At 43.8% G+C, this 21,146-nt stretch overlaps 1 protein-coding gene across 2 annotated transcripts in view; it reads right to left on the bottom strand.

Annotated features, from left to right (window-relative positions):
* The window catches only part of TRAPPC10 (trafficking protein particle complex subunit 10), a 93,502-nt gene that overhangs the window by 32,963 nt on the left and 39,393 nt on the right, over positions 1–21,146 (bottom strand). For both annotated transcript variants that reach the window (XM_066259243.1, XM_066259242.1), the window contains exons 6-11: positions 20,277–20,388; positions 17,263–17,510; positions 2,915–3,061; positions 2,238–2,352; positions 1,317–1,393; positions 543–634 (exon numbers count right to left, since the gene is read on the bottom strand). In XM_066259243.1, coding sequence (XP_066115340.1) covers positions 543–634; positions 1,317–1,393; positions 2,238–2,352; positions 2,915–3,061; positions 17,263–17,510; positions 20,277–20,388 — 791 coding nt within the window. The remainder of the gene's footprint in view (positions 1–542; positions 635–1,316; positions 1,394–2,237; positions 2,353–2,914; positions 3,062–17,262; positions 17,511–20,276; positions 20,389–21,146) is intronic.

Genomic DNA, 21,146 nt, shown 5'->3' on the forward strand with positions numbered 1-21,146 from the left:
AATCCACTTGGGGGTGATGCTCTGCCCATTTGGGCCATTGCTCCGTTGCAACTGGAGCTATTCTAGTGCCTGAGGTGGAGGCCATGGAGCCATCCTCAGTGCCCAGGCCAACTTTGCTCCAATGAATCCTTGAGTGTGGGAGGGGAAGAAAGAGACAGAGAGAAAGGAGAGGGGGAAGGGTGGAGAAGCAGATGGGCGCTTCTCCTGTGTGTCCTGACCTCCCGGAAATCGAACCCGGGACATCCACATGCCAGGCCGATGCTTTACCACTGAGCTAACCAACCAGGGCCCATTATGTTAATTTAATTAAATAAAAGAAATGCAAAAATCAGTAACAGCTACTAAGAATAACAAGTTAAAAATCTCTCTACCATTTGATTTCAGAAGAAACTGGGAGAAAAAAAAGATGACTGGTTAAAAGATTCTACATTTTTCATTCCATAAATTTATGTATACCTCATATTAACTCCATACATAAAAAATCTTCCCTGACTACACATCTGAAATGTTTGAAATTCAAAGACAAGTTCAAAATCAATTACATGTAAAACTCTGCCAGATCCTTTCCAACGAACTTAGCAGATCGAATCCTCCCAATACTTGTATACATTTCAACGGTAGCATGGGACAGATCCTGCAGAAAAGTTAAAAAAAAACAAACCACATAATTCTGTAACTTAATGCTAAACAAATCTCACATTTATTTACCCAAAGCTAAAGCAAAGGACGTAATAACTTGTACATAAAATTATGAAGAATAATCAACGAAATACAAACTCAGCAGGCCTAGAATATTTAACTTGTCAAAGTACTTTATTTACTGGGTAACATTTCCAGTATTTTTCTCACCCTTTGGATAACAAGGACAAATTATTAGGACTACTGTCTAATGCTCTTGAGTTAATTGATTCTTAGGTATGCAGCTGACTTACCTACACTGCTTGCTAAGGTCTCAAATTTAAATCCTTTAAAATCAAGCACAATAGCTCTGTTCAAGTCAAACTTATTCCTCTGTCCATGTAAAACCATGCCCATCCTCTCTTACAAGTTCTATCTATTGTAATAAGCAATTCTATTTTTAACAAAATTATAAGTATCTCAAGATAAGCTTATATCTATGTATGGCAACATGAGTACTAATAAACATCAGATAAACAACAACTATTCCTGGTTTTACCCACAACTCCCTAGGGTATCAAAGAAACTGCAAAAGCCAATAAGGAGGAGGTCCCAAATCAAAAGATCAGAGAAGCAAAAGTCTTCTAGAATTGAGTTTTCTGCCTGGGTAGACAGGGAACAACATATAAAATACTTACTAAGTAGTGTTTTTCAAAAGTTTCTACTGATGACAATGCTTCTTTGAGTTTCTTATAAGGACTCTGAGCTGTGTTGGCTTAAAGAAGAAGAAATGAAGAGTGCTTATTCATCTTTGTTATTTCTTAACACATGAGTCTACATTGCCCCTCACCTGCTGCAGGTAGATGACTTCGTCTCACACTTGTGGAAATACCAACATAGCTATGCAGACTGCATTACCTATAGTCTTGTCCAATTAATACATGCATGAAAGTCTAAACCCTTCATATCATACGTTTGTCTTTGAGAATAGAATTTTTAAAAGTATGTATTACAAATCCTCTGATGAATTAAATTACTGCTAAAATCATCTGAGGTGGTTTCTGAGGAGAATAGTGCTATATAAATATTATACATTTTCCCTTTCAAATGTATTCAATATAATAGGAATCCTTCCAGTTCCTTAGGCATTCCTGACTTCAACAACAGTTCTGGATACATCATACTCATCACTATACTCATACCCAAAAACACTAGTAATGCTGCTTTCAAAGTGCTTCACTATCGACGAGTTAAGTTACTGAGGAAAGGATTTGTCTGGCCATATTATTGGAACACCAGATTACCTATTATGTCACAGGGAGACTGGGGCATTTCAAAGTCACATGGGCTGTAAGAAGTCATAAACAGCTCTTGTAAGCCCATGGTAAATTCAGACAGTTTTAGGAAACCTTCCAACAATTTCTTAAATGAGTTCTTACACTTCTTTCTGTTCCTAAAATGTAAATATCCTACATATTATTAATTTGGTCAGGTAATAATGAGTGCACGTTTCCAAATGGTAATAATATTGTTAGAACTTGAGTTACATGTGCCAAGTTACAACCAATATTTCGTTACTTTCCACTGTACTACCTGCACAGGTACATCTCAGAAAGTACCTGTCTCAGGTCGCTCAGCTCCCAAACCTGCCAAAAGATCAACTGTCCTATTGAGATCTTCTGAGTTCGGTCCTTTTTCTGACACAAGTCCACACAGGTAGCCCAAGGACTTTAGCTGTTGAGATAAAAACCCAAAAGAGTCAGTGGAGAACTTATAAATTTAAACATAAAAATTAAAATCCAAGTAAATTTTAGAAAAATTTAGCTATCTCATCTAAATAATCCTTATCTGGATATAAAAAGATATCTCACTGGGATAATTTCAAATCCTACCTCCCATACAGTAACTCTACGAGTGGCTCAGGTCAGTAAGTCTCAGCTTATGCCCCTCACCTGCCTCCGCTCTCCCAAGCTCTCAAGGTCTCCTGCCCAATCTGCACCCCCATGACCTCCCTTGCTGCATTTCTGCACATTTCACACTTCATCCTCCTTTGCAGGCCTCCCAATTGTTGATGGAGAACCACACCTTCAGCATAAGCATAACAAGTGCTTGATCTGTGATAAATAAAGTGATACAAGTAGGAAGTCCATGGCTGCTGCCAGCCATGCCTTAAGAGTAACTAGAACTACCTGGGTTAATGCCTGAGTGAACCCTACTTCTCCAAACAGCTTGTTCCATCCATCCTGCAAGGCACAGTGCACAGACAATGGCCATGTCTGCATTCAGGGACAGTTACCTTTTCTGTGGCATAGCTCCATAAACCCACAGTGTGGGCAATGTTCGAGTCTATCTGCATCCGATCACAGCAACCTTCTATCCTCTGCAACACCTCCAGACAGCTCAGAAACACCCAGCAGTCCAGCGCACCGGGCGGGACGGAGACCTGCAGGGGTATAAGAACGGAGGCGTAAGGAGGGCACTAGTCTACCCCTTCAAGCAGCTACCCAGTCGAATGGTTCTGTCACCTGCCAAACTATAGAAAAGAAAAAGGGGACAATAACAATTACACTGGTTCACACACAAATAGCATAGAGTGATCCATGTCCAAACACAGGATTTGATTCTATATTTTGAATAATGATGAGTGACTTGGCAGGGATGTAACCTACCACCATAGAAAAGAAGCCTACAAGAAGGCCAACTATCATCACTAACTCTAAGTTGGTGATCTGGTCACTTCTCAGTTTGAAGAGAACATATTATGAAGAAAGGAAGCTAGGAACTCAGATGACTCTGGGTCACATTTCAGAAAAATCATATTCAATACTAGGAATCTAAATATTAAGTAGATATCAGATGATATTTAGGAATTACAGTTCATATTTTTAGATGCCATTATGTTTCTAAAAAATAGCCTGTTACTTGAGAGAGAGACAACGAAATATTCACACACAAACAAAACATTGTACCTGGGATCTGCCTAAAAAACATAGGGGAAAGTGAACGGAAACATAGATAACAAAAGAGATTAGTCACATGTTGGTTAGAGACTACTGTAGCTGGTGATGTTAGAAGTTCATTATACTATCCTCTCTAGTATATAGTTGAGTTGTTCCATTAAAAATAATAAAACAAATGTGATATCATGCAAAAGCATGTACTATATATGATCAAGTATTTATAAAAGGTACTTTTTTTCACATTTTAGCACCTCTGATCCTTGAATGTGTCTCACAATCAGCAACATCTTAACACTCACAGCTGGCAGTGCTGACTGCTTTCCTGGTGGCACTAACATGATGGGGTAGCTCACAATTGGCACCCCAGTTCTAGAGTGATGGTCATTGGTACTGTTCAGATGGTAACCTAGGAGGCAACTCTCTGTCAGCTAACGAGTTAAGGGTTGCACAATGCTGATGAAACTGACTTGTGTAAGAAGGACTCTTTCAGCACACCCTGAGCACAAATAAAAGGACCTGGAACCAACTGGAAAGAACCAGAGGGATGCATTAAATGTTCCTATAAGAGCAAAACTGCCTAGTCTCTGAAAAATGAGATAAACTACTTGAAGCCTTTGAAAGAAAAAAGTCAGCATAGAAAAAAATTACATGATCAAGAAGCCGCTTTCATAAAGTGGTACAACTTTCTGGCCCAATGGGCCATAACAAAAGGATGCACAGAATTGGCAGTCACAGTTCGCCGCTTCAGGATCCTGGACAGAGCACATTCCTCCCCCCCTCAATCAAACCAGAGTGTGCCAGCTGGGCTGGCTTCACCTCATAGGGCCTCCTGGTGCCAGGCAATCTGGGTATTTTCACCTCATAAGATACCACCACGCCTGACCTGTAGTGGCGCAGTAGATAAAACATCAACCTGGAACACTGAGGTTGCCAGTTTGAAACCCTGCAATTGTCTGGTCAAGGCACATATAGGAGTTGATGCTTCCTGATCCTCCTCCCTTTCTCTATCTATCTATCTCTCTCTGTCTCTCTTTCCTCCCTAAAACGAAATAAATAAATAAATAAATAAAAGACCACAACACAGGTGCCAGTTCCATGGAGACTTCTGCTACACAGGCCCATTCCTCAGACACACGCTGGTGATTTGCCAGGTAGGATGAAGGGTATGAGCTGGGCAGGGCTCTACACAATGTATTAGGTCCAGCGTCTTGTGACTCAGGACACGGAGGAAACCCAGCAGTCACAGCAGGGAGTCTGAGAGGGAAGAACTGGTTGCTGCCAGTACCAAGGACGAGGGGCAGGCCGCTGGTTTTCTGGGACCAGGGTCCTGGGTTCCTCTCCAAAGCCTGTGGGAGTGAAAGCAGCAGAAAGCTAGCAATGGACCCACAGGGCACATCTATGCACGTCTGTGAATGTCTGTGTGAGGGAAGCAGAGTCGCCTGCCATGATGGGTACAGGGGGTCACTCTGTGGAAAGGTTACAGCACAGATACTTTCTGAGTTTATTTGTTTTCTGCAAAGAGCAAGTACCACCTGGTAAGCTTGAAGAACAGCATGTAAAAAATAACACAGTCAGCAGCTTTTCTAGGGTGAAAAACAAACCTAAAGGCCGTAGCTAAAGCTTCCACTTCCAACTTGAAAGAGGCCAAAGCCAGCAGATGGCATGCTGACACAACACACTGACCTAGGGTGCTCTGCCCTACTGTCCAGATGCAGTGTTGGTTTTAGTGAAATCTGAAACCCCCCTGCAGTCCCGCCCAAGGGGAGACACACACGCCCTGTGCTCCCCGCCTCTTGGGCACACGATGCTCCTATTGCAAGGTCTGCTCAGTAACTGCAGTGCTCTAATTAATTGCCCCTATTTTCAGACTTTCGCAGCTTCCTACATTTCTTACACATGCCAGTTTAAATTTAAGTTTTTACTGAAAGACATCTGCACATGGACTGGTATGTCACATGGTATCTTATGACACCTGTGATCTGTTGCTTCTCAGTATCATTTATCTAGCTCTCATCCAGACTTCAAATAAATCCCCCAAAGGGGCCTGCAATCCCACTCCTTCTCCATACATTTTGATCGGCTCCACGGCAGTCAGAACTTCAGTTATGGGTCACCCAAGACTTGGAAATTTTAGTGAAATGTAATTATTATTAATACTTTTTCTATTACTTTAAAAAAAAGTTGCAAAATACATACAGTAAGGTATGTAAAGGGCACAAACCCTAAATTTAGAGCTCAGTGGACATATCTGTCACTTCAACACAAATCAAGAAACAGACCATCTGTTATCCTAGAACAGGGGTCGGGAACCAATGGCTTGCAAGCCAGATGTGGCTCTTTTGATGGCTGCATCTGGCTCGCAGATAAATCTTTAATAAAAAAAAATAGTGTTAAAAATATAAAACATTCTCATATATTACTATCCATTCATTTCCTACCGCTCATGTTCATGGTTGCAGGTGGCTAGAGCCAATCACAGCTGTCCTCCAGAACACCAAATTTTTATTGAATAATGCATAACATACACGGGTCGTTGTGAGGTCAGGAAGTAAACTTCCCTCCTTTTAATCAAGTAGTCAGATAGCTAATTGCAGAAACCCTTTTGACGAAGAAGGTGGCTAAAAGAAAAAAAGATGAGGAGTATCGTACTTTTCAGCAGGGATGGACAGAGGAATTCGCCTTTGTGGAGAGAGAAGGTTCTGCAGTGTGTCTAATATGCAATGATAAAATGAAACGGTCAAATACAAAGCGGCACTTGACACACGCCATACTACATTTGCATCAAAATATCCAGCAGGGAACAGCAGGAAGAAAGCATGTCAAGAGCTACTGTGCAGAGTGCAAGCTAGTCAGCAGCAACTCCGTGTTTGGACCCAACAAGGTAACAGGAATTTGGCTAGCTTTGCTGGTGCTTTAACAATTGTGAGAAATGGAAAGCCATTCACAGATGGGGAGTATGCCAAAACATTCGTGCTTGATGTTGCCAATGAACTTTTTGATGACTTTTTGGATAAAGACAAGATAATCAAACGAATACAAGACATGCCTCTGTCGGCAAGAACTGTTCACGATCGTACCATCATGATGGCAAATCAAATTGAGGCCATACAAGTGAAGGACATAAATGCAGCACCATTGTTTTCTCTCACTTTGGATGAGTCAACAGACGTAAGCCATTTATCCCAGTTCAGCGTGACTGGAAGGTATGCTGTCGGTGACATACTATGTGAAGAAAGTCTTGCTGTTTTGCCTATAAAGAGACAAGAAGGGGAGGATTTATTCACGTTTTCCACTGAGTTCGCTAAAGAAAAAAATCTACCAATGGATAAACTTATTTCAGTGTGTACTGATGGTGCTCCGTGCATGGTGGGGAAAAACAGAGGATTCGTAGCGCTTCTTCGTGAACATGAAAAGAGACCCATCCTAAGTTTTCACTGCATCCTTCATCAGGAGGAGCTTTGTGCTCAGATGTGTGGCGAGCAGCTTAGTGAGGTGATGTTGCTGGTCATTCAGGTGGTCAACTTTATTGTTGCCCGAGCTTTAAATGATCGCCAGTTTAAAACACTGCTGGATGAAGTTGGAAATAATTATCCTAGTCTTGCTTCTGCACAGCAATGTGCGTTGGTTGTCAAGAGGGAAGGTGCTCAGCCATTTTGCGGCTTGTCTGAGCAAAATCCGGACTTTTCTTGAAATGAAAAACGTCGAGCATCCTGAGTTAGCTAACACTGAGTGGCTCCTGAACATCTGAACCAGCTCAATGTGAAAATGCAAGGTGTTGGAAATACAGTCTTATCTCTTCAACAAGCAGTGTTTGCATTTGAAAACAAGCTGGAACTCTTCATCACCGACATTGAAACAGGTCGTTTACTACACTTTGAAAAACTGGGAGAGTTTAAAGATGCATGCACAGCAAGTGACTCTGCTCAACATCTTGATCTCCAGCAGCTAGCGGGCTTCACATCTAATCTCCTGCAGTCATTCAAAGCGTGCTTTGGAGAATTTCGTGAGCGCATTCGTCTTTTTAAGTTCATCACCCATCCACATGAGTGTGCAGTGGACAGCGCCGACCTGAGTTACATCCCTGGTGTCTCCATCAGAGATTTTGAGCTACAAGCTGCTGACCTGAAGGCCTCCGACATGTGGGTGAATAAGTTCAAGTCACTGAATGAAGATTTGGAAAGACTTGCATGATAGCAAGCAGAGTTGGTGAGCAAACACAAGTGGGGAGAAATGGAAAAACTTTAACCCGCAAACCAGCTGATTGTCAAAACTTGGAACACGTTTCCCATCACATACCACACACTATAGTGTGTGAGTATTGCTGTACTGACAATGTTTGGCTCTACATGTGCATGTGAGCAGTCTTTCTCACATCTAAAGAACATTAAGACCAACCTAGATCACGTTTAACGGATGGAAGTCTCAACGCCTGCATGAAGCTTAACCTCACCACGTATCAACCAGACTACAAAGCCATCAGCAAAACCATGCAGCACCAGAAGTTGCATTAATGGTAAGAAGTACTTTATTCATCATTGGTTAGCAACAGCATAACATTAAAAAGAATTCAGAGACTTATTATACTTAAAAAGTGTTGGTCTTATATATGTGGCGTTCATGGCTCTCTCAGCCAAAAAGGTTCCCAACCCCTGTCCTAGAAGGTTCCCTCAAGCCGCTTTCCCAGTCAATACCCCCCATTCTGACTTTGTCACCAGCAATGCTATCTGCCTGACTACAAACCTCATATAAACCCAGTCACGCAGCATAAGCTCTTCTGCACGTATGTCTTTCATTTGACACAATATCAGCACAGCTCAACCTTCCAGAGCATCCAGCAGCAGCTTGTGCTTTACTGTGGGGTGTCAGGCCTTCTCTGGCATCAACAGTTTCTTCATCCACCTGCTGCTGACAGGCACTTAGGTTGCTTCCAGGTTTTGGCTACTGTGGATAACACTACTTGCAATGCTGCCCCCCTCTAGGGGAGGTAGCCTTCTCGGGCCCAGAAGACCCCAATCCCTGTATTCACTGGGTCGTCAGGAAGCCTTCTGAGCCATGGAGTCCCCATCTCCTGTAACAGCTGTATGGGACAGTGAGCAGGCCCAGAGCATGGCCTCATCATAGAGTGTCCATAGTCTCCCAGTCCAGATAGTCTACTAACCAGAGGTGACTGATTATAAGTCATATTGCCTAGGAACACAATTACAGCAACTTTATCCATTCCTAGGAAATTAACCACAGTTAAAGCCTCCTGCTAGGTCACAAGCTCCTCTGAACACTGCCATACTTGCCTTCTGGTTCAACTCATTTTTCTTGAGTATCTAGAAATAAAATTGCTGGGTCCCAGGGCAGGCATATGTTTAAGCTTCTGCAGACACTGCCAAAGACAGCTCCAAAGTGGTTGTACCAATTTCCACTTGTAACATCACACTCAAGTTCCAATTCTTCTGTGTCCTAAAATTTGGTACTGTCAATATTTTTTAAATATTACTTTATCCATTACAGTGGAGCTTGAAATTTTTTTTCAAAGTCCCGTTAACTTTGGAAAAGACTGGTTATTCTGCAGCCATGGTAACAACCATTAGAACCAGTTTAAACCTGTTTAAATGATCATGAGCCCACCTTAGGGAGCCAATCCAGGAATGGCAGAGGTATAGGACAAATGCACTCAACAAACATGCCAGAAGTGCCAAGAAACCCTCCTGGGTCCCTCCCAAGACCCACATACATGCAGGTTCCCAGAATCCTACACCCCCAAACCCGACAAAGAGCGAGCCTCTGCTCCACTTGGGGAGCGCAGCCCGCCCAGCTGAACTCTGGGCCCTGTTGTCTCATTTGGAATGGGATGGCAGGCTGAGACACTTGACAATTCACATTCCCTAGCAAGAAGGAAGCTGAGCAGTCTTCCAGACTTCTAGGCCATTTGGATAACGTCTTCTGTGAACAACAGACTTGTTAAACTAATTTCTTTTTTTATTTATTTATTTATTTATTTTTTTCATTTTTCTGAAGCTGGAAATGGGGAGAGACAGTCAGACAGACTCCCGCATGCGCCCGACCGGGATCCACTCGGCACGCCCACCATGGGGCAACGCTCTGCCCACCAGGGGGCGATGCTCTGCCCATCCTGGGTGTCGCCATGTTGTGACCAGAGCCACTCTAGCGCCTGAGGCAGAGGCCACAGAGCCATCCCCAGCACCCGGGCCATCTTTGCTCCAATGGAGCCTTGGCTGCGGGAGGGGAAGAGAGAGACAGAGAGGAAAGCGCGGCGGAGGGGTGGAGAAGCAAATGGGCGCTTCTCCTGTGTGCCCTGGCCGGGAATCGAACCTGGGCCCTCCGCACGCTAGACCGACGCTCTACCGCTGAGCCAACCGGCCAGAGCTAAACTAATTTCTTAATCTATGTTCTTTAGTTTTCTTAAAGCTTCTTCCTGTCCCAAGACCAATATCATTAATAACCACAGGAGCAGTTTTATTGCTTTCAAAAATTAAAAATAAAGGTGTTATTTTTATTCTTTGTCCTATTAAACCTGTATTTCTTAGCATAATCCAAATACTGAATCCTAAGTAAACCCCAACATGCCCACCTGCCCCAGGAAATCACAGCTGCAGCAGCCCCCATTTGAGCCCCCTGCCAATCACCATCCCCTATACAAACCCTCACTGGCCAAACCCTCATGACAAGGCTATTTTTGCTGAATCTTGAACTTTGCATACAGGAAACCAAAAGCGTATTCTTGTGTCTGACTTCTTTAGCTCCACTTTACATTGGTGATATTAGCCTACTACAAGTTCGTCCGTTTTCACCGATGGATGCTTTCCATGGCCTGAACACAGTGCAATGGCATACACAGCTCTTGGACGTCATGGACATTTGGGTTATTTCCAGCTTCTAGCAATTAAGAGTAATGCTTCCACAAGCACTCTGCATGTGCCTTTGGGTATACACACACACACACACACACACACACACACACACACACACGTTTGCTTCTGTCTACACTGAGGTATGTGTGTGTTTAGCTCCAGCAGGTGGTGCCAAACAATATTCCAAAGTTGTGGCACCAATCACACTCATCAACGAATGTGTTCCAGGGTCTCCACCCTCTCTCTGGTACCTGGCAAGCCTTAGCCATCCTGGGGAGGCAGTGGCAGTGGCAGTGGTGGGGGGGGGGGTACTGTGGCTATGGCTTTTGTTTGCATTTCACTATGACTAACTGATTCATGTGCTTATTGACCATCTGGATATCATCTTTTGCCTATTTTTCTACTGATTTGTCAGTGTTTTCTAAGTGACTTGTGGGAGTTCCCTGTGTATTCCAAGTAAGGGTCCTTCCTAACTACACACTTGGCAAACACTCCTCCATTCTGCTTGCCTTCCACTGAGTGGTCCTACTGACAAAGAGGAGTTCTGACCTCCATGGAGTCCAATTTATCACTCTCCTCCTTTATAGTTAGTGTCTTTTGGTGCTATTTCAGAAACATTTGCTAACCTCAAGGTAAAGAAGGTATTTTCCCATTTTATCTTCTAGAAGTTTTCTTGTTTATTTTTTATGTTTAGGTCCAAACTCCACCTGAGATTGTGTATAGTGTGAGATCAAAACTTATTTTTACATATAGTTAACTCTGAACCATTTATTCATGTAATAAATTCTTCTTGAATCTATTTATTTAAAATCTACCCCACTGCCTTCGTTTAGAACTTTGTCCTTTCTTCCTGAGATTATGGCAGAAGTCTCTTAAGTCTTCTCCCTGCCTCCATCTAATTCTTCGCCCTCTCTGCCCTCCATCCCACCAAGTCCAAACACCTTTCAGGGCACCCCTGCCTCAAACCCAGAAATGGCTACCTCTTAGCTCTCTATATAGAATTCAACCTTCAAAATGACACATAAGCATTTTCATAATCTAACCTCCCCTCCAAGCCTGCTTCCAGTACCTCTGTAGCTTTCACCTCCGAGCCCCGCCTCATCCCTTGTTATAACCAGACTAAGATCCATTACAGTGCTGCACTTGCCACCACTAGCCATGTCTACCTGGTGAATCTTTACTCAGCCTACTAACTGTACCACAGGGTAGGGCCTGGTCTGTCTTGCTCTCTACTAAAAACACACTGCCTAAAATAAATGCTTGCTTAGCATAAAATAGGTGCTTGATGAATATTTGTTGACTGAGGGAATCTTTTAAAACCTAGCTCATATAAGACTACCTCTAGAAACCTTCCCAGACACACATTAGGCATGGCATCAACATTTACTAAACAGACGTATCTGTGCAGAGTGGCCCCTGCGCCTGACCTCTTCTGCACTTGGATATTCTTCTCTTAGCGCCTGGCTCTGATACTGTGCTGACAACATGCATACACGGCTAATCAGTGCACTCGACTGTGGGTTTCTTCCTCATGTGTGTCCCGTGTTAACCACAGAGCCTGACGGGCAATCACCTATTTCTTGAACGATGCTTGACAGCCCTTTCTTCTCTGAGAGCCCTCAGTACTTACTGGCTCCTCCTTAGCAACACCCTTCCTTTGCACTGACCTCCTCCTGTCCATTCCCACTGCTCTTCCAGCTCAGGTCCTCATGGCTCAAGGTCGCAGCAGCCTCCATGTATCTACCAACAAGCCCAGCAGAATGCCCAGTACACAGCCAGGACTCAATGACCCTGAATTACAGTCTTCAGCCACACCTCTGTTTCTATCCTTTGCTGGGCCCAAACCTCGGGACACCAATTCCAAACAGACAGCCTGGATGGCCCACCTTATCTGTTTCCTCCACATGAACCTGGAAGCTTCCACCACACACAGCCCCTGCTCACAATCTGGCCAATAGGCTGTCATGACATCTCGTGGCTCTTCTGGGACCCTAAGGAGTCCTGATCCTTCCTGGCCTACCCTGTCAGTGAACACAATCACAACCTAAGCTGATAACCAAATCAGTGTCACAGCAAACACATTAAGAAAAAACATTTGGACAGTCGCTGTAACAAATATATAATGGCCTTCTGGAAAATACCTTCCTTATATTATTCTCACTTACCAGACTGGTAAACAGACATTGCTATTGTATCTGAAAATGGGGAGATCTTTCTAGAAGCAGTCTGATGATTTACACTAAATGCTTTAAGAACAGTGTATCCTTGAACTAGCATTTCTACTTGTATACTATGCGGCAACCCGATGATGTCCAAGGACAGACACTGCAAAGTATCCCGAGCAGCGCTGTTCAGAACAGGACTGGCTGAAAGGACTGCAGTTCCTCTGTGGACAGAAAGGCCAAGGCTAAAAAGGACCTCCTGCTGTCAGAATAAGCATGACATTTCCTTCTGTGTATTTGTAGCTTCCAAACTTGTAGAGAGAAAATAATCAATTTTTGGTAAGTAGAGGGAAAAAAATTTAAATGTTGTAGGACAAAAAGAAAAAAATCTGTAATGGAATCATGTGAACCCACACAGAATTGTTATAACTTTATGGATGCTACTCCTTGATCCCTAACAGCTGTATAGGGTAAGTACAATTTCCATTTTTCCACACTATCAATCAGGGGAACTGGTCCAAGGCTCTTACCCAACATACCTAGGTGGACTTCAGGCCCAACTACAGAGGTGGGGCTCGTTCTCATGGCACCTGGCATGAGAACACACTCCCTCTTCTTCTCAAAGAAGATACTTCAAATCAACTGATAAGGCAATCTGGAGGTTACCAGGACAATGCCTTACCACAAAAGTAAACATTGATTGCTAAAGAGATGTCACAATTAGAGATGCACACCAGTTGCAATATTTAGGCTTTGGGCTTAAAAAGGATTAACAAACATAAGCCTAATGCTAACAGAATCACATATCAGCCCATTCTACAAGCTGGCGGAATCCCTGGCTTCTGTAGCCACAGCTTTGCCCACAGCCAGGGATGGCATCATTCTGAGCCACCTCAGCCCTCTGTGTCAGAGCCACGGCTCAACACTGGCCTCTGGCCACCGACATGAATATGAAAAACAACCCAGCAGAAAGCCAGAGCAGACACAGAGAAATGACTATGATTTTGAGTAGAATCAAATGTGTAAATAATTTTAAGTCTTTTGATTTTTGAATGTTTCCAGGAAATTTTAAAAGAAACTCTGAAAATAAGCTTTTCAAGTTAACTCTCGACTGCAAAATATATAAAATATAACAATTTAATCCTCCCACCAAAAAGAATCTTAGGTGAAAAAGCTGAGAGAAAATTTTCATGCTGAAGTGTCTCAGAACTTTACAGTCTTTAAAATGAAAACACGTACAAGTACGTGGAACACTCTATCGTTTGAAAGAAACATTCAAGAAGACATTGATAAGGAAGGTCACACTAAGACCTGACTTGGATGAAACGCTGACGACATGCCAGGCCAGCCCTGCACTACACACTCCCTATACACATGTCACCTGATGGATCCTGACAACCCATGTGGCAGTTACTGGTCTGGCTCCATCTCGTGGTTGGGAAAGAGAGCTCCAAGGGCTAAGTAAATGAGTCAGGTCCCAGTCAGGAGGGGTGTGGTGGGATCCCAGTGCAGACAGTCTGACTCCAGAGCCCACCCTCCTGTCTTCCTAAAACCTCACATGGGTCACCTGACCACACCATAGTCAAAGTGCTGGTACAAACAGGAAACACTTCTAAAGTGAAAAAGAAGTTCCCGGGAAGCACTGCAGTGGACAGCATTCGTGTCAGAGTATACACATAGGGGAGCAAGTACCAGGCGAGGATGGTGTAGGGCAGGGGTCCCCAAACTTTTTACACAGGGGGCCAGTTCACTGTCCCTCAGACCGTTGGAGGGCCGGACTATAAAAAAAACTATGAACAAATCCCTATGCACACTGCACATATCTTATTTTAAAGTAAAAAAACAAAACAGGAACAAATCCAATATTTAAAATAAAGAACAAGTAAATTTAAATCAACAAACTGACCAGTATTTCAATGAGAACTATGCTCCTGTCACTGACCACCAATGAAAGAGGTGCCCCTTCCGGAAGTGTGGCGGGGGCCGGATAAATGGCCTCAGGGGGCCGCATGCGGCCCGCGGGCCGTAGTTTGGGGACCCCTGGTGTAGGGCATCCCTGGGATGGGCTGACTCCCAGGTAATTTCACAGGCACAGCATACTTAAGAGGCCCTGGGACCCTGTGCACATACTGAGGTAATGGGGATGCCAAGTGATGACACAGTCACACAACATCTGGCTGTGTGTGGCATGAGAGCAGGTAACTGGAAGTCAGGTCGTTAGGAGGAGAGAGAATGGAGAGCAAACAGCAGGCACTGTGTCCTCACCTTGCATTCAGCATTCAGCTTTGGCCCACTCCACAAGAGGGACATCGCAGACCAGAAAACATGATTAACACTCCACTTGGGGAAAGATCAAGAGGACAATGACCATTTCACCCAGAACAAAAAAGAGCCAGGGATAAAATACCACCTTGAATGTGACAGGCAGAAAACAACACAAGGCATTTAGAAAGGCCCAAGTGTGCCTGCACACTAGAAAGGGGCCCTACGAGCCCAGTCTCATCTGTCGATGCACTGACCTGGGCACAGTACTACTGAGGAAGTCAGGAGCCCACACCACCTACCACTTGCATATTCCTTTTCCAGGCAAAGGGTGAGAATTGGCCCATTTCCATTCACTCCCACCATGGCCAGAAGCATCACGGGAGTGCACAGACAAGCTAAGGGGAGCAGAACCTGCAGTGTGCGGGGAAAGCTGACAAGAGGTGAGTGTGCCATGGTCCAGTGGACAAGTGGGATACCACACATCCTCCCATAACCCGCTGCATATCTGTACACACTGGAATAAGAGATCCATGGTGGGACAGTGACACTTGTGCATGATGACCCATTCCTACTCTGTATTGGATGCCCCAGGTCATACTACCCCTCTGCTGGCGTATATGTAATGTATCAGTGAGCTCCCTCACCTTCCAGCCTCCAGGTGTCTGGAGGAGACAGGAGGGCAGGAGGAGGAGGAAGTGGCTGCAGCGCTGGCTCCCTCCCCAGGGACAGCGATCCCTCACCGAGGGCCCAGCCCTCAAGGCCCCCTGCTCTTCTGGCTCCTGCAATGCTTCCTCTCCTCTCTACAGGTTGGCAGCCATGCTATGACTGGCCAACTTTCTAAGGCAAGAAAAAAAAAATTGGGAAGATTCTTAAATCCTTGAGTTTCTGACAGGCTGGGCAAAGCACTGAAGGGGAGGGCTCTGCGCCACCTCTGGTTTCCCACACCTGCCCCAAGCCCTGAAGAACTGCCTAACCAACCTTCCTGGCGTCATCCCAATTTGGACTCTAATACACAGCCCCTTTCCCCCAGTACACCAATTAGACAAAAAAAAAATCTCTACACCAGGTGCACTCTCTAGGCACACACGAACAGAACAAGACAGCCTGTCCTGTTAATGGGTGGTCACCTCACAGCTCCCCCAGGTTTGCAGAGCAAGATCGGAGCAGCCAGAATAGGTGACCTAAATCTAGTTGGTTAGAGGGAGCCAAAGAATATCATTTCAAGGTGGAAAATGTTATTTTTCCTCATTTGCTTTATTAGATGTCTAAGGCAAGAAAAAAAATTGATAAAATTCTTAAATTCTTGAGTTTATGACAGCTGGGCATGGTATTTCTCCTTTAGAAATTAACTAAAATAATTTCTCTTCATTTAGATAAAAAAAAGATTTAAACCTCTTGAGATTATTTCAAACTAAGTGTTGAGCCTGTATTCAGTATTCTAGAGTGCACAAAAGTTCCTTTATTAGGGAAAACTACTCCTCCCAACAGCTTAGCTAACAAGGTAATATTATACTCTAAGACCTTCCATAATTGTGCCCCTTGGGAGTGCTGGTGTGGACTACGAGAGAAGGGCCACTAACCTGGCTTGGATGGTCTGATGATTCTCTGACTAGTTATGTTACTGGGTAAGTCACTAACCACCTCCAGACCCACTTCCCTCATTTGTCAGTTCTTCACTGAGGAATGGGGCAAGGTATATATGAATCTGCTGAAACGACGTACAACAGTCAGTATGTACATGTGTGCATTTTTCTGAGTAAAGAGGTTGCTAAAGAAAACAGCAAGAATGCCCTCTCTCAGTTTCCTCACTACAATGTTTATGACCCTGAAGGCAGTAAGAGTTCAGGGCCCTGGGTGAACTCATCTTTATAGGTGATATTTCACTATGGATCAGCAATGTTCAGTTTCACTAAGTGGTTTCTTTCACACACATACATATTCATAACATACCTTCTACTAAATGTCGTACTACTAATTAATGTGGCACAGCTGGCTGTATATTGCATTGTTACCTGCATGTTCATGTGTAAAACAAGACAGTTCTGAAATAAAACAAATATCTACCTGTGAACCCTAATTCTGCATGTCCATCAAGGAGTACTTTCTATCAGTGAAGATCCACTCCCACAGAATAAGCCAAAGGCACCTGCAAAATTATATTAAGAAACTGATCTAAGAGGCTTGCTGCTTTGGGTCAACATGAACTTCACCATATTGAGAGCAGAAATTATATTTTCCAGCAATTAATCAATGTAAAGAATAACTAAACAAATTATATACAAAAGATTAAGGACATTCAGAAAAAGAAAACTCTTTCCTACACAAAAGTTCAATGCCTGGGATTTCTGTTTGAACAGTCAAGAAAAGGGTAAATTGGGGAAACAGACAACTCACTTCCAAGAGCTTCAGCTCCTGCACACAGCTGTGCAGCAGCTCTAGGGCGCGCTGAGCCACCTCCCATGGCCTCTGCAGGAAGAGGAGCAGGGTGCACTGGCGAGCAAACAGGTAACTGCGCAGATCTAACAGGGTAGCTTCTTGCCTCTGTATCAATTCACGCTTCTCCATATCTATGGGCTTTCGGAGGATCAATCCATTCCAGCTCTTCACTGGCTGGCAGAAAAAAGTCAGCCAGTTGGCACCATCTAAACAAACAAACATCATGAAAGGCTGACTACAGATCCCTTCACCTCACCGAGACTCTCGAGGGACTGTGGGACCTCAGGTACCACGAGCAGCTCACCACTCAGTTACTCCCTAAGCACCGGCCCACCCCCTTCCAGTTGGCATGAAACTAGTCTTGGGATGCAGGGATGGGGTTGTTACCACAAGCACGTCACTCAGGACTTGTCACTTGACAATGAGCACAGGGTAACACGACCTAGGCACCAGCACCACCATGCCACAAGGTCATTAACAGGTGCAAAAGCAGTTAGACTGGCGGGCTGAGGGGTTGGGAAGCCTTGGGCTCTGTGGTTGCTGGCTCTGAGGGAAGGCACGAGACCTAGAGGGCACCCTGTTCATGCAGCCATGAGGGTTTTTGTCTTCCTTGTCTCCACTCTTTTCTCTACTCCACCATCTCTAACTCAACCACACCAACTACCTGAGTCCTGCACTTAGAGGAAAGGATGGCAGGCAAAGGAAAATGGGAGTAGCAGGAGGCAGAGGGGGAAATTCTTGCTTGTCAAAAATTTCTAACAATGTTCTCAACTTAAACTTATAACCTCAAGACTCAAATATGATCTTAAAATAAACATAAGAATCTACAATAACAAGTCATTCAATATTTATTTTTTTTCACTACAAAAGAGAGGTATTATAACCATTTCGTTCTACGCTCATGTCAAGAAGTGACTCTATAATGGCACTTGACATTACTGAATGTGTGAAGTGCCAACTACGATCATGTATCACCCCTTACTAACTTGAATCTATACTCAGAGCTGTGAGAGTGCACAGTAGTGCAGTGCCCGCCAGGCCCTCAGGATTTGACACCAGCAGGCTCCTCTGCCAGTCCCCCACCCTCAAGATTCTCCTGGCACATGCCCCCCTTTCCTCTAGGCCTCTGTGCTAATGCCACCTGCTCAGAGAGCCTCTTGAACTGACCAGTCTAAAACTAATAGTGCTTCCCACCCTATTCCTATCCCTTTTCTGCAGCCTGCACTGATATTTGCTACTACCTGATTTTAACTTAAATATTTATCTGTCTATATCTGATTTTGTTTTGTCCCCATTGCATTAAGAACGGTGCCTGATACATCATGGATGCCCAAAAAGTACCTATAAAATGAAGGGGGAAATGAGAACAATCTTATCAGTCAGCTGCAATACTTGGACCAGGCTTATGTTTGGATTTTAAATTGGCCCAGATTTATTTTAAAACTGAGAGCACAGCCCTGGCCGGTTGGCTCAGCGGTAGAGCGTCGGCCTGGCATGCAGGGGACCCGGGTTCGATTCCCGGCCAGGGCACATAGGAGAAGCGCCCATTTGCTTTTCCACCCCCCCCTCCTTCCTCTATGTCTCTCTCTTCCCCTCCCGCAGCCAAGGCTCCATTGGAGCAAAGATGGCCCGGGCGCTGGGGATGGCTCCTTGGCCTCTGCCCCAGGCGCTAGAGTGGCTCTGGTAGCGGCAGAGCATCGCCCCCTGGTGGGCAGAGCATCGCCCCTGGTGGGCGTGCCGGGTGGATCCCGGTCGGGCGCATGCGGGAATCTGTCTCTCCCCGTTTCCAGCTTCAGAAAAATACAAAAAAAAAACAAAAAAAAACTGAGAGCACAAAGAAATTATATAAAATATAATGTAAGCAATATGTAAGATATTTAAAAGATATATATATATATGTGTGAAATGTAAAAATGTAATTTTATCTCTTCTAGATTTTTATAATTTAACTAGCAAACACTTTGCTTTGGTCGTATGTTTATATTCGTGTCTCAGCAACTCTAGCCAAACCTGAACTTGATAAAAACTGGCTTGGAGTAGGAATCACCAGTGACAGTTCATCATTTGCAGAGCAAGGACAGTGCCATGGCTCAAGTGGACTGTCCCAAGACCTCTCCTTCCCATGGGTTTTCCAGCAGACACTGTACTTCCCTGAAATCACTCCTTTCTTTGACACTATGACAAGGGTTGTTATAAAAACAAAACAAAACACCCAACAAAGATGTCTATTACAGCCCTGCTTGTGGTGGCAGAGTGGAAACAACCCAAACGTCCAACACAGGGAATGGCTGAATAAACCAGCGAATTCACACCACAAAGCACTGTGTGGCTATGAACAAGAATGACTTAGAACTTCAGCTGTTAACCTGGAGAGATGCCTGTGATAGTCTCTTCATAAGAACAACAAGCTACAGGCAAATATCTATATATTTAATGTCACTTTCATGAAAATAAATTATCAACCAAAAAATAGTGAAGATGATTAGAAACTCTGTATATGGTTTCACTGTGCTAATTTTGTACTTTTAAAAAATTTTAAGAAATTATCTGAACATTTAAAAGAAAAGTGAGCACCCATTACAATGGTGTCTTGTAAGACTCACTGCAATGAGCATTCAAATATCACAAAGATGACCTCTCAACAGAAGTAGAGTCCCATCCTTATGCCAGCAAGGAGGCACAGAAGCAGAAGCATCACCAGCCAGCTGTAAGTTGTAACAATGACATTTTATACCTGAAAACAACATCTTAAATGCTTTTATTATTTAGGATTCTTCTAAAAGTAAAAGGGACTAATTCTTAATTCTCATTTCATTACTACAGGAACCACAGAATATATCCCATATAATTTATTTTAAAATAACAACACAAGATGATTTAGTTATTTTGTGACTACATGACAGCTTCCAGACTACTTAAAAGCGGGGAAACTGTGTGGGAAAAGCATCTGCATATAAAACGTCACTACTCACCGCCAGCACCAAAGTTGACCACGTACTGAGAAAACAAGGCGTCCAGCTCATCATACTGTACCAGGGCATCTTCAAACTGCTGCAGCATCTCAAACACAAAGGCGAGTTCCTCCTATTCACCCAAAGTTTTAAAAAAGCAAAAACATAAATCAATATTTTGAAACACAATGTACTATTAAAGATTGTAGCAGAGAGGATTATGCAGCATTATGAATAACACACTACACTAAGTACACTCTAGTTGAATGACATGTCAACATTTGTGCAGCACAGAGAAGAAACTGGAATGAAGGAGGAGAGAGCCAAGACGAGCTCTGACCTTCCATGACTCAGCAGCAGCACAGGACACCAAAGTAACCTCTTGTGCCTGGCATTCCCTTTGCCATCCCAGATACCTGTTTTTAACTGGATTCTTCTCTGTGGAAGAGGTGGGCCTTCTTCTCTATTTACTCATTTAACCAGCTATTTGTTTATATCTATGCAGCCTCATTTTAACTCCATGAGTTAAAATCCAATTCTGTCATTATTTATTTTGTTGCACAAATGGTCCGGCTTTGGCCATGGGGAGGTTCCTGCAGGTGGTGCTTATGTTCTGGCAGACAGATCTCCACCGTTCCTGTGCACTTCCTTACCTGCTGGATCTACAGATATCCAGGTCTCTCTTGTATCTTCCCTGCCACAACCCTGGAACCAACCAGATCTGTAAGGAGCTCTGGCACCTTTTAGTGAAAAATGGAGTTTGGAAACCAAGATCTGGCACTAGGTGTGCTCACTGGTACTGAAGTATCATTTTTTTCTTAGGCCCTGCCAGAAGACAGAGCAAGTATGCATGTGTACTAATCCTCAAACACATACACATATATTTCTGAA

Source organism: Saccopteryx bilineata, chromosome 2 (genome assembly GCF_036850765.1).
Source record: "Saccopteryx bilineata isolate mSacBil1 chromosome 2, mSacBil1_pri_phased_curated, whole genome shotgun sequence".
NCBI lineage: Eukaryota > Metazoa > Chordata > Mammalia > Chiroptera > Emballonuridae > Saccopteryx > Saccopteryx bilineata.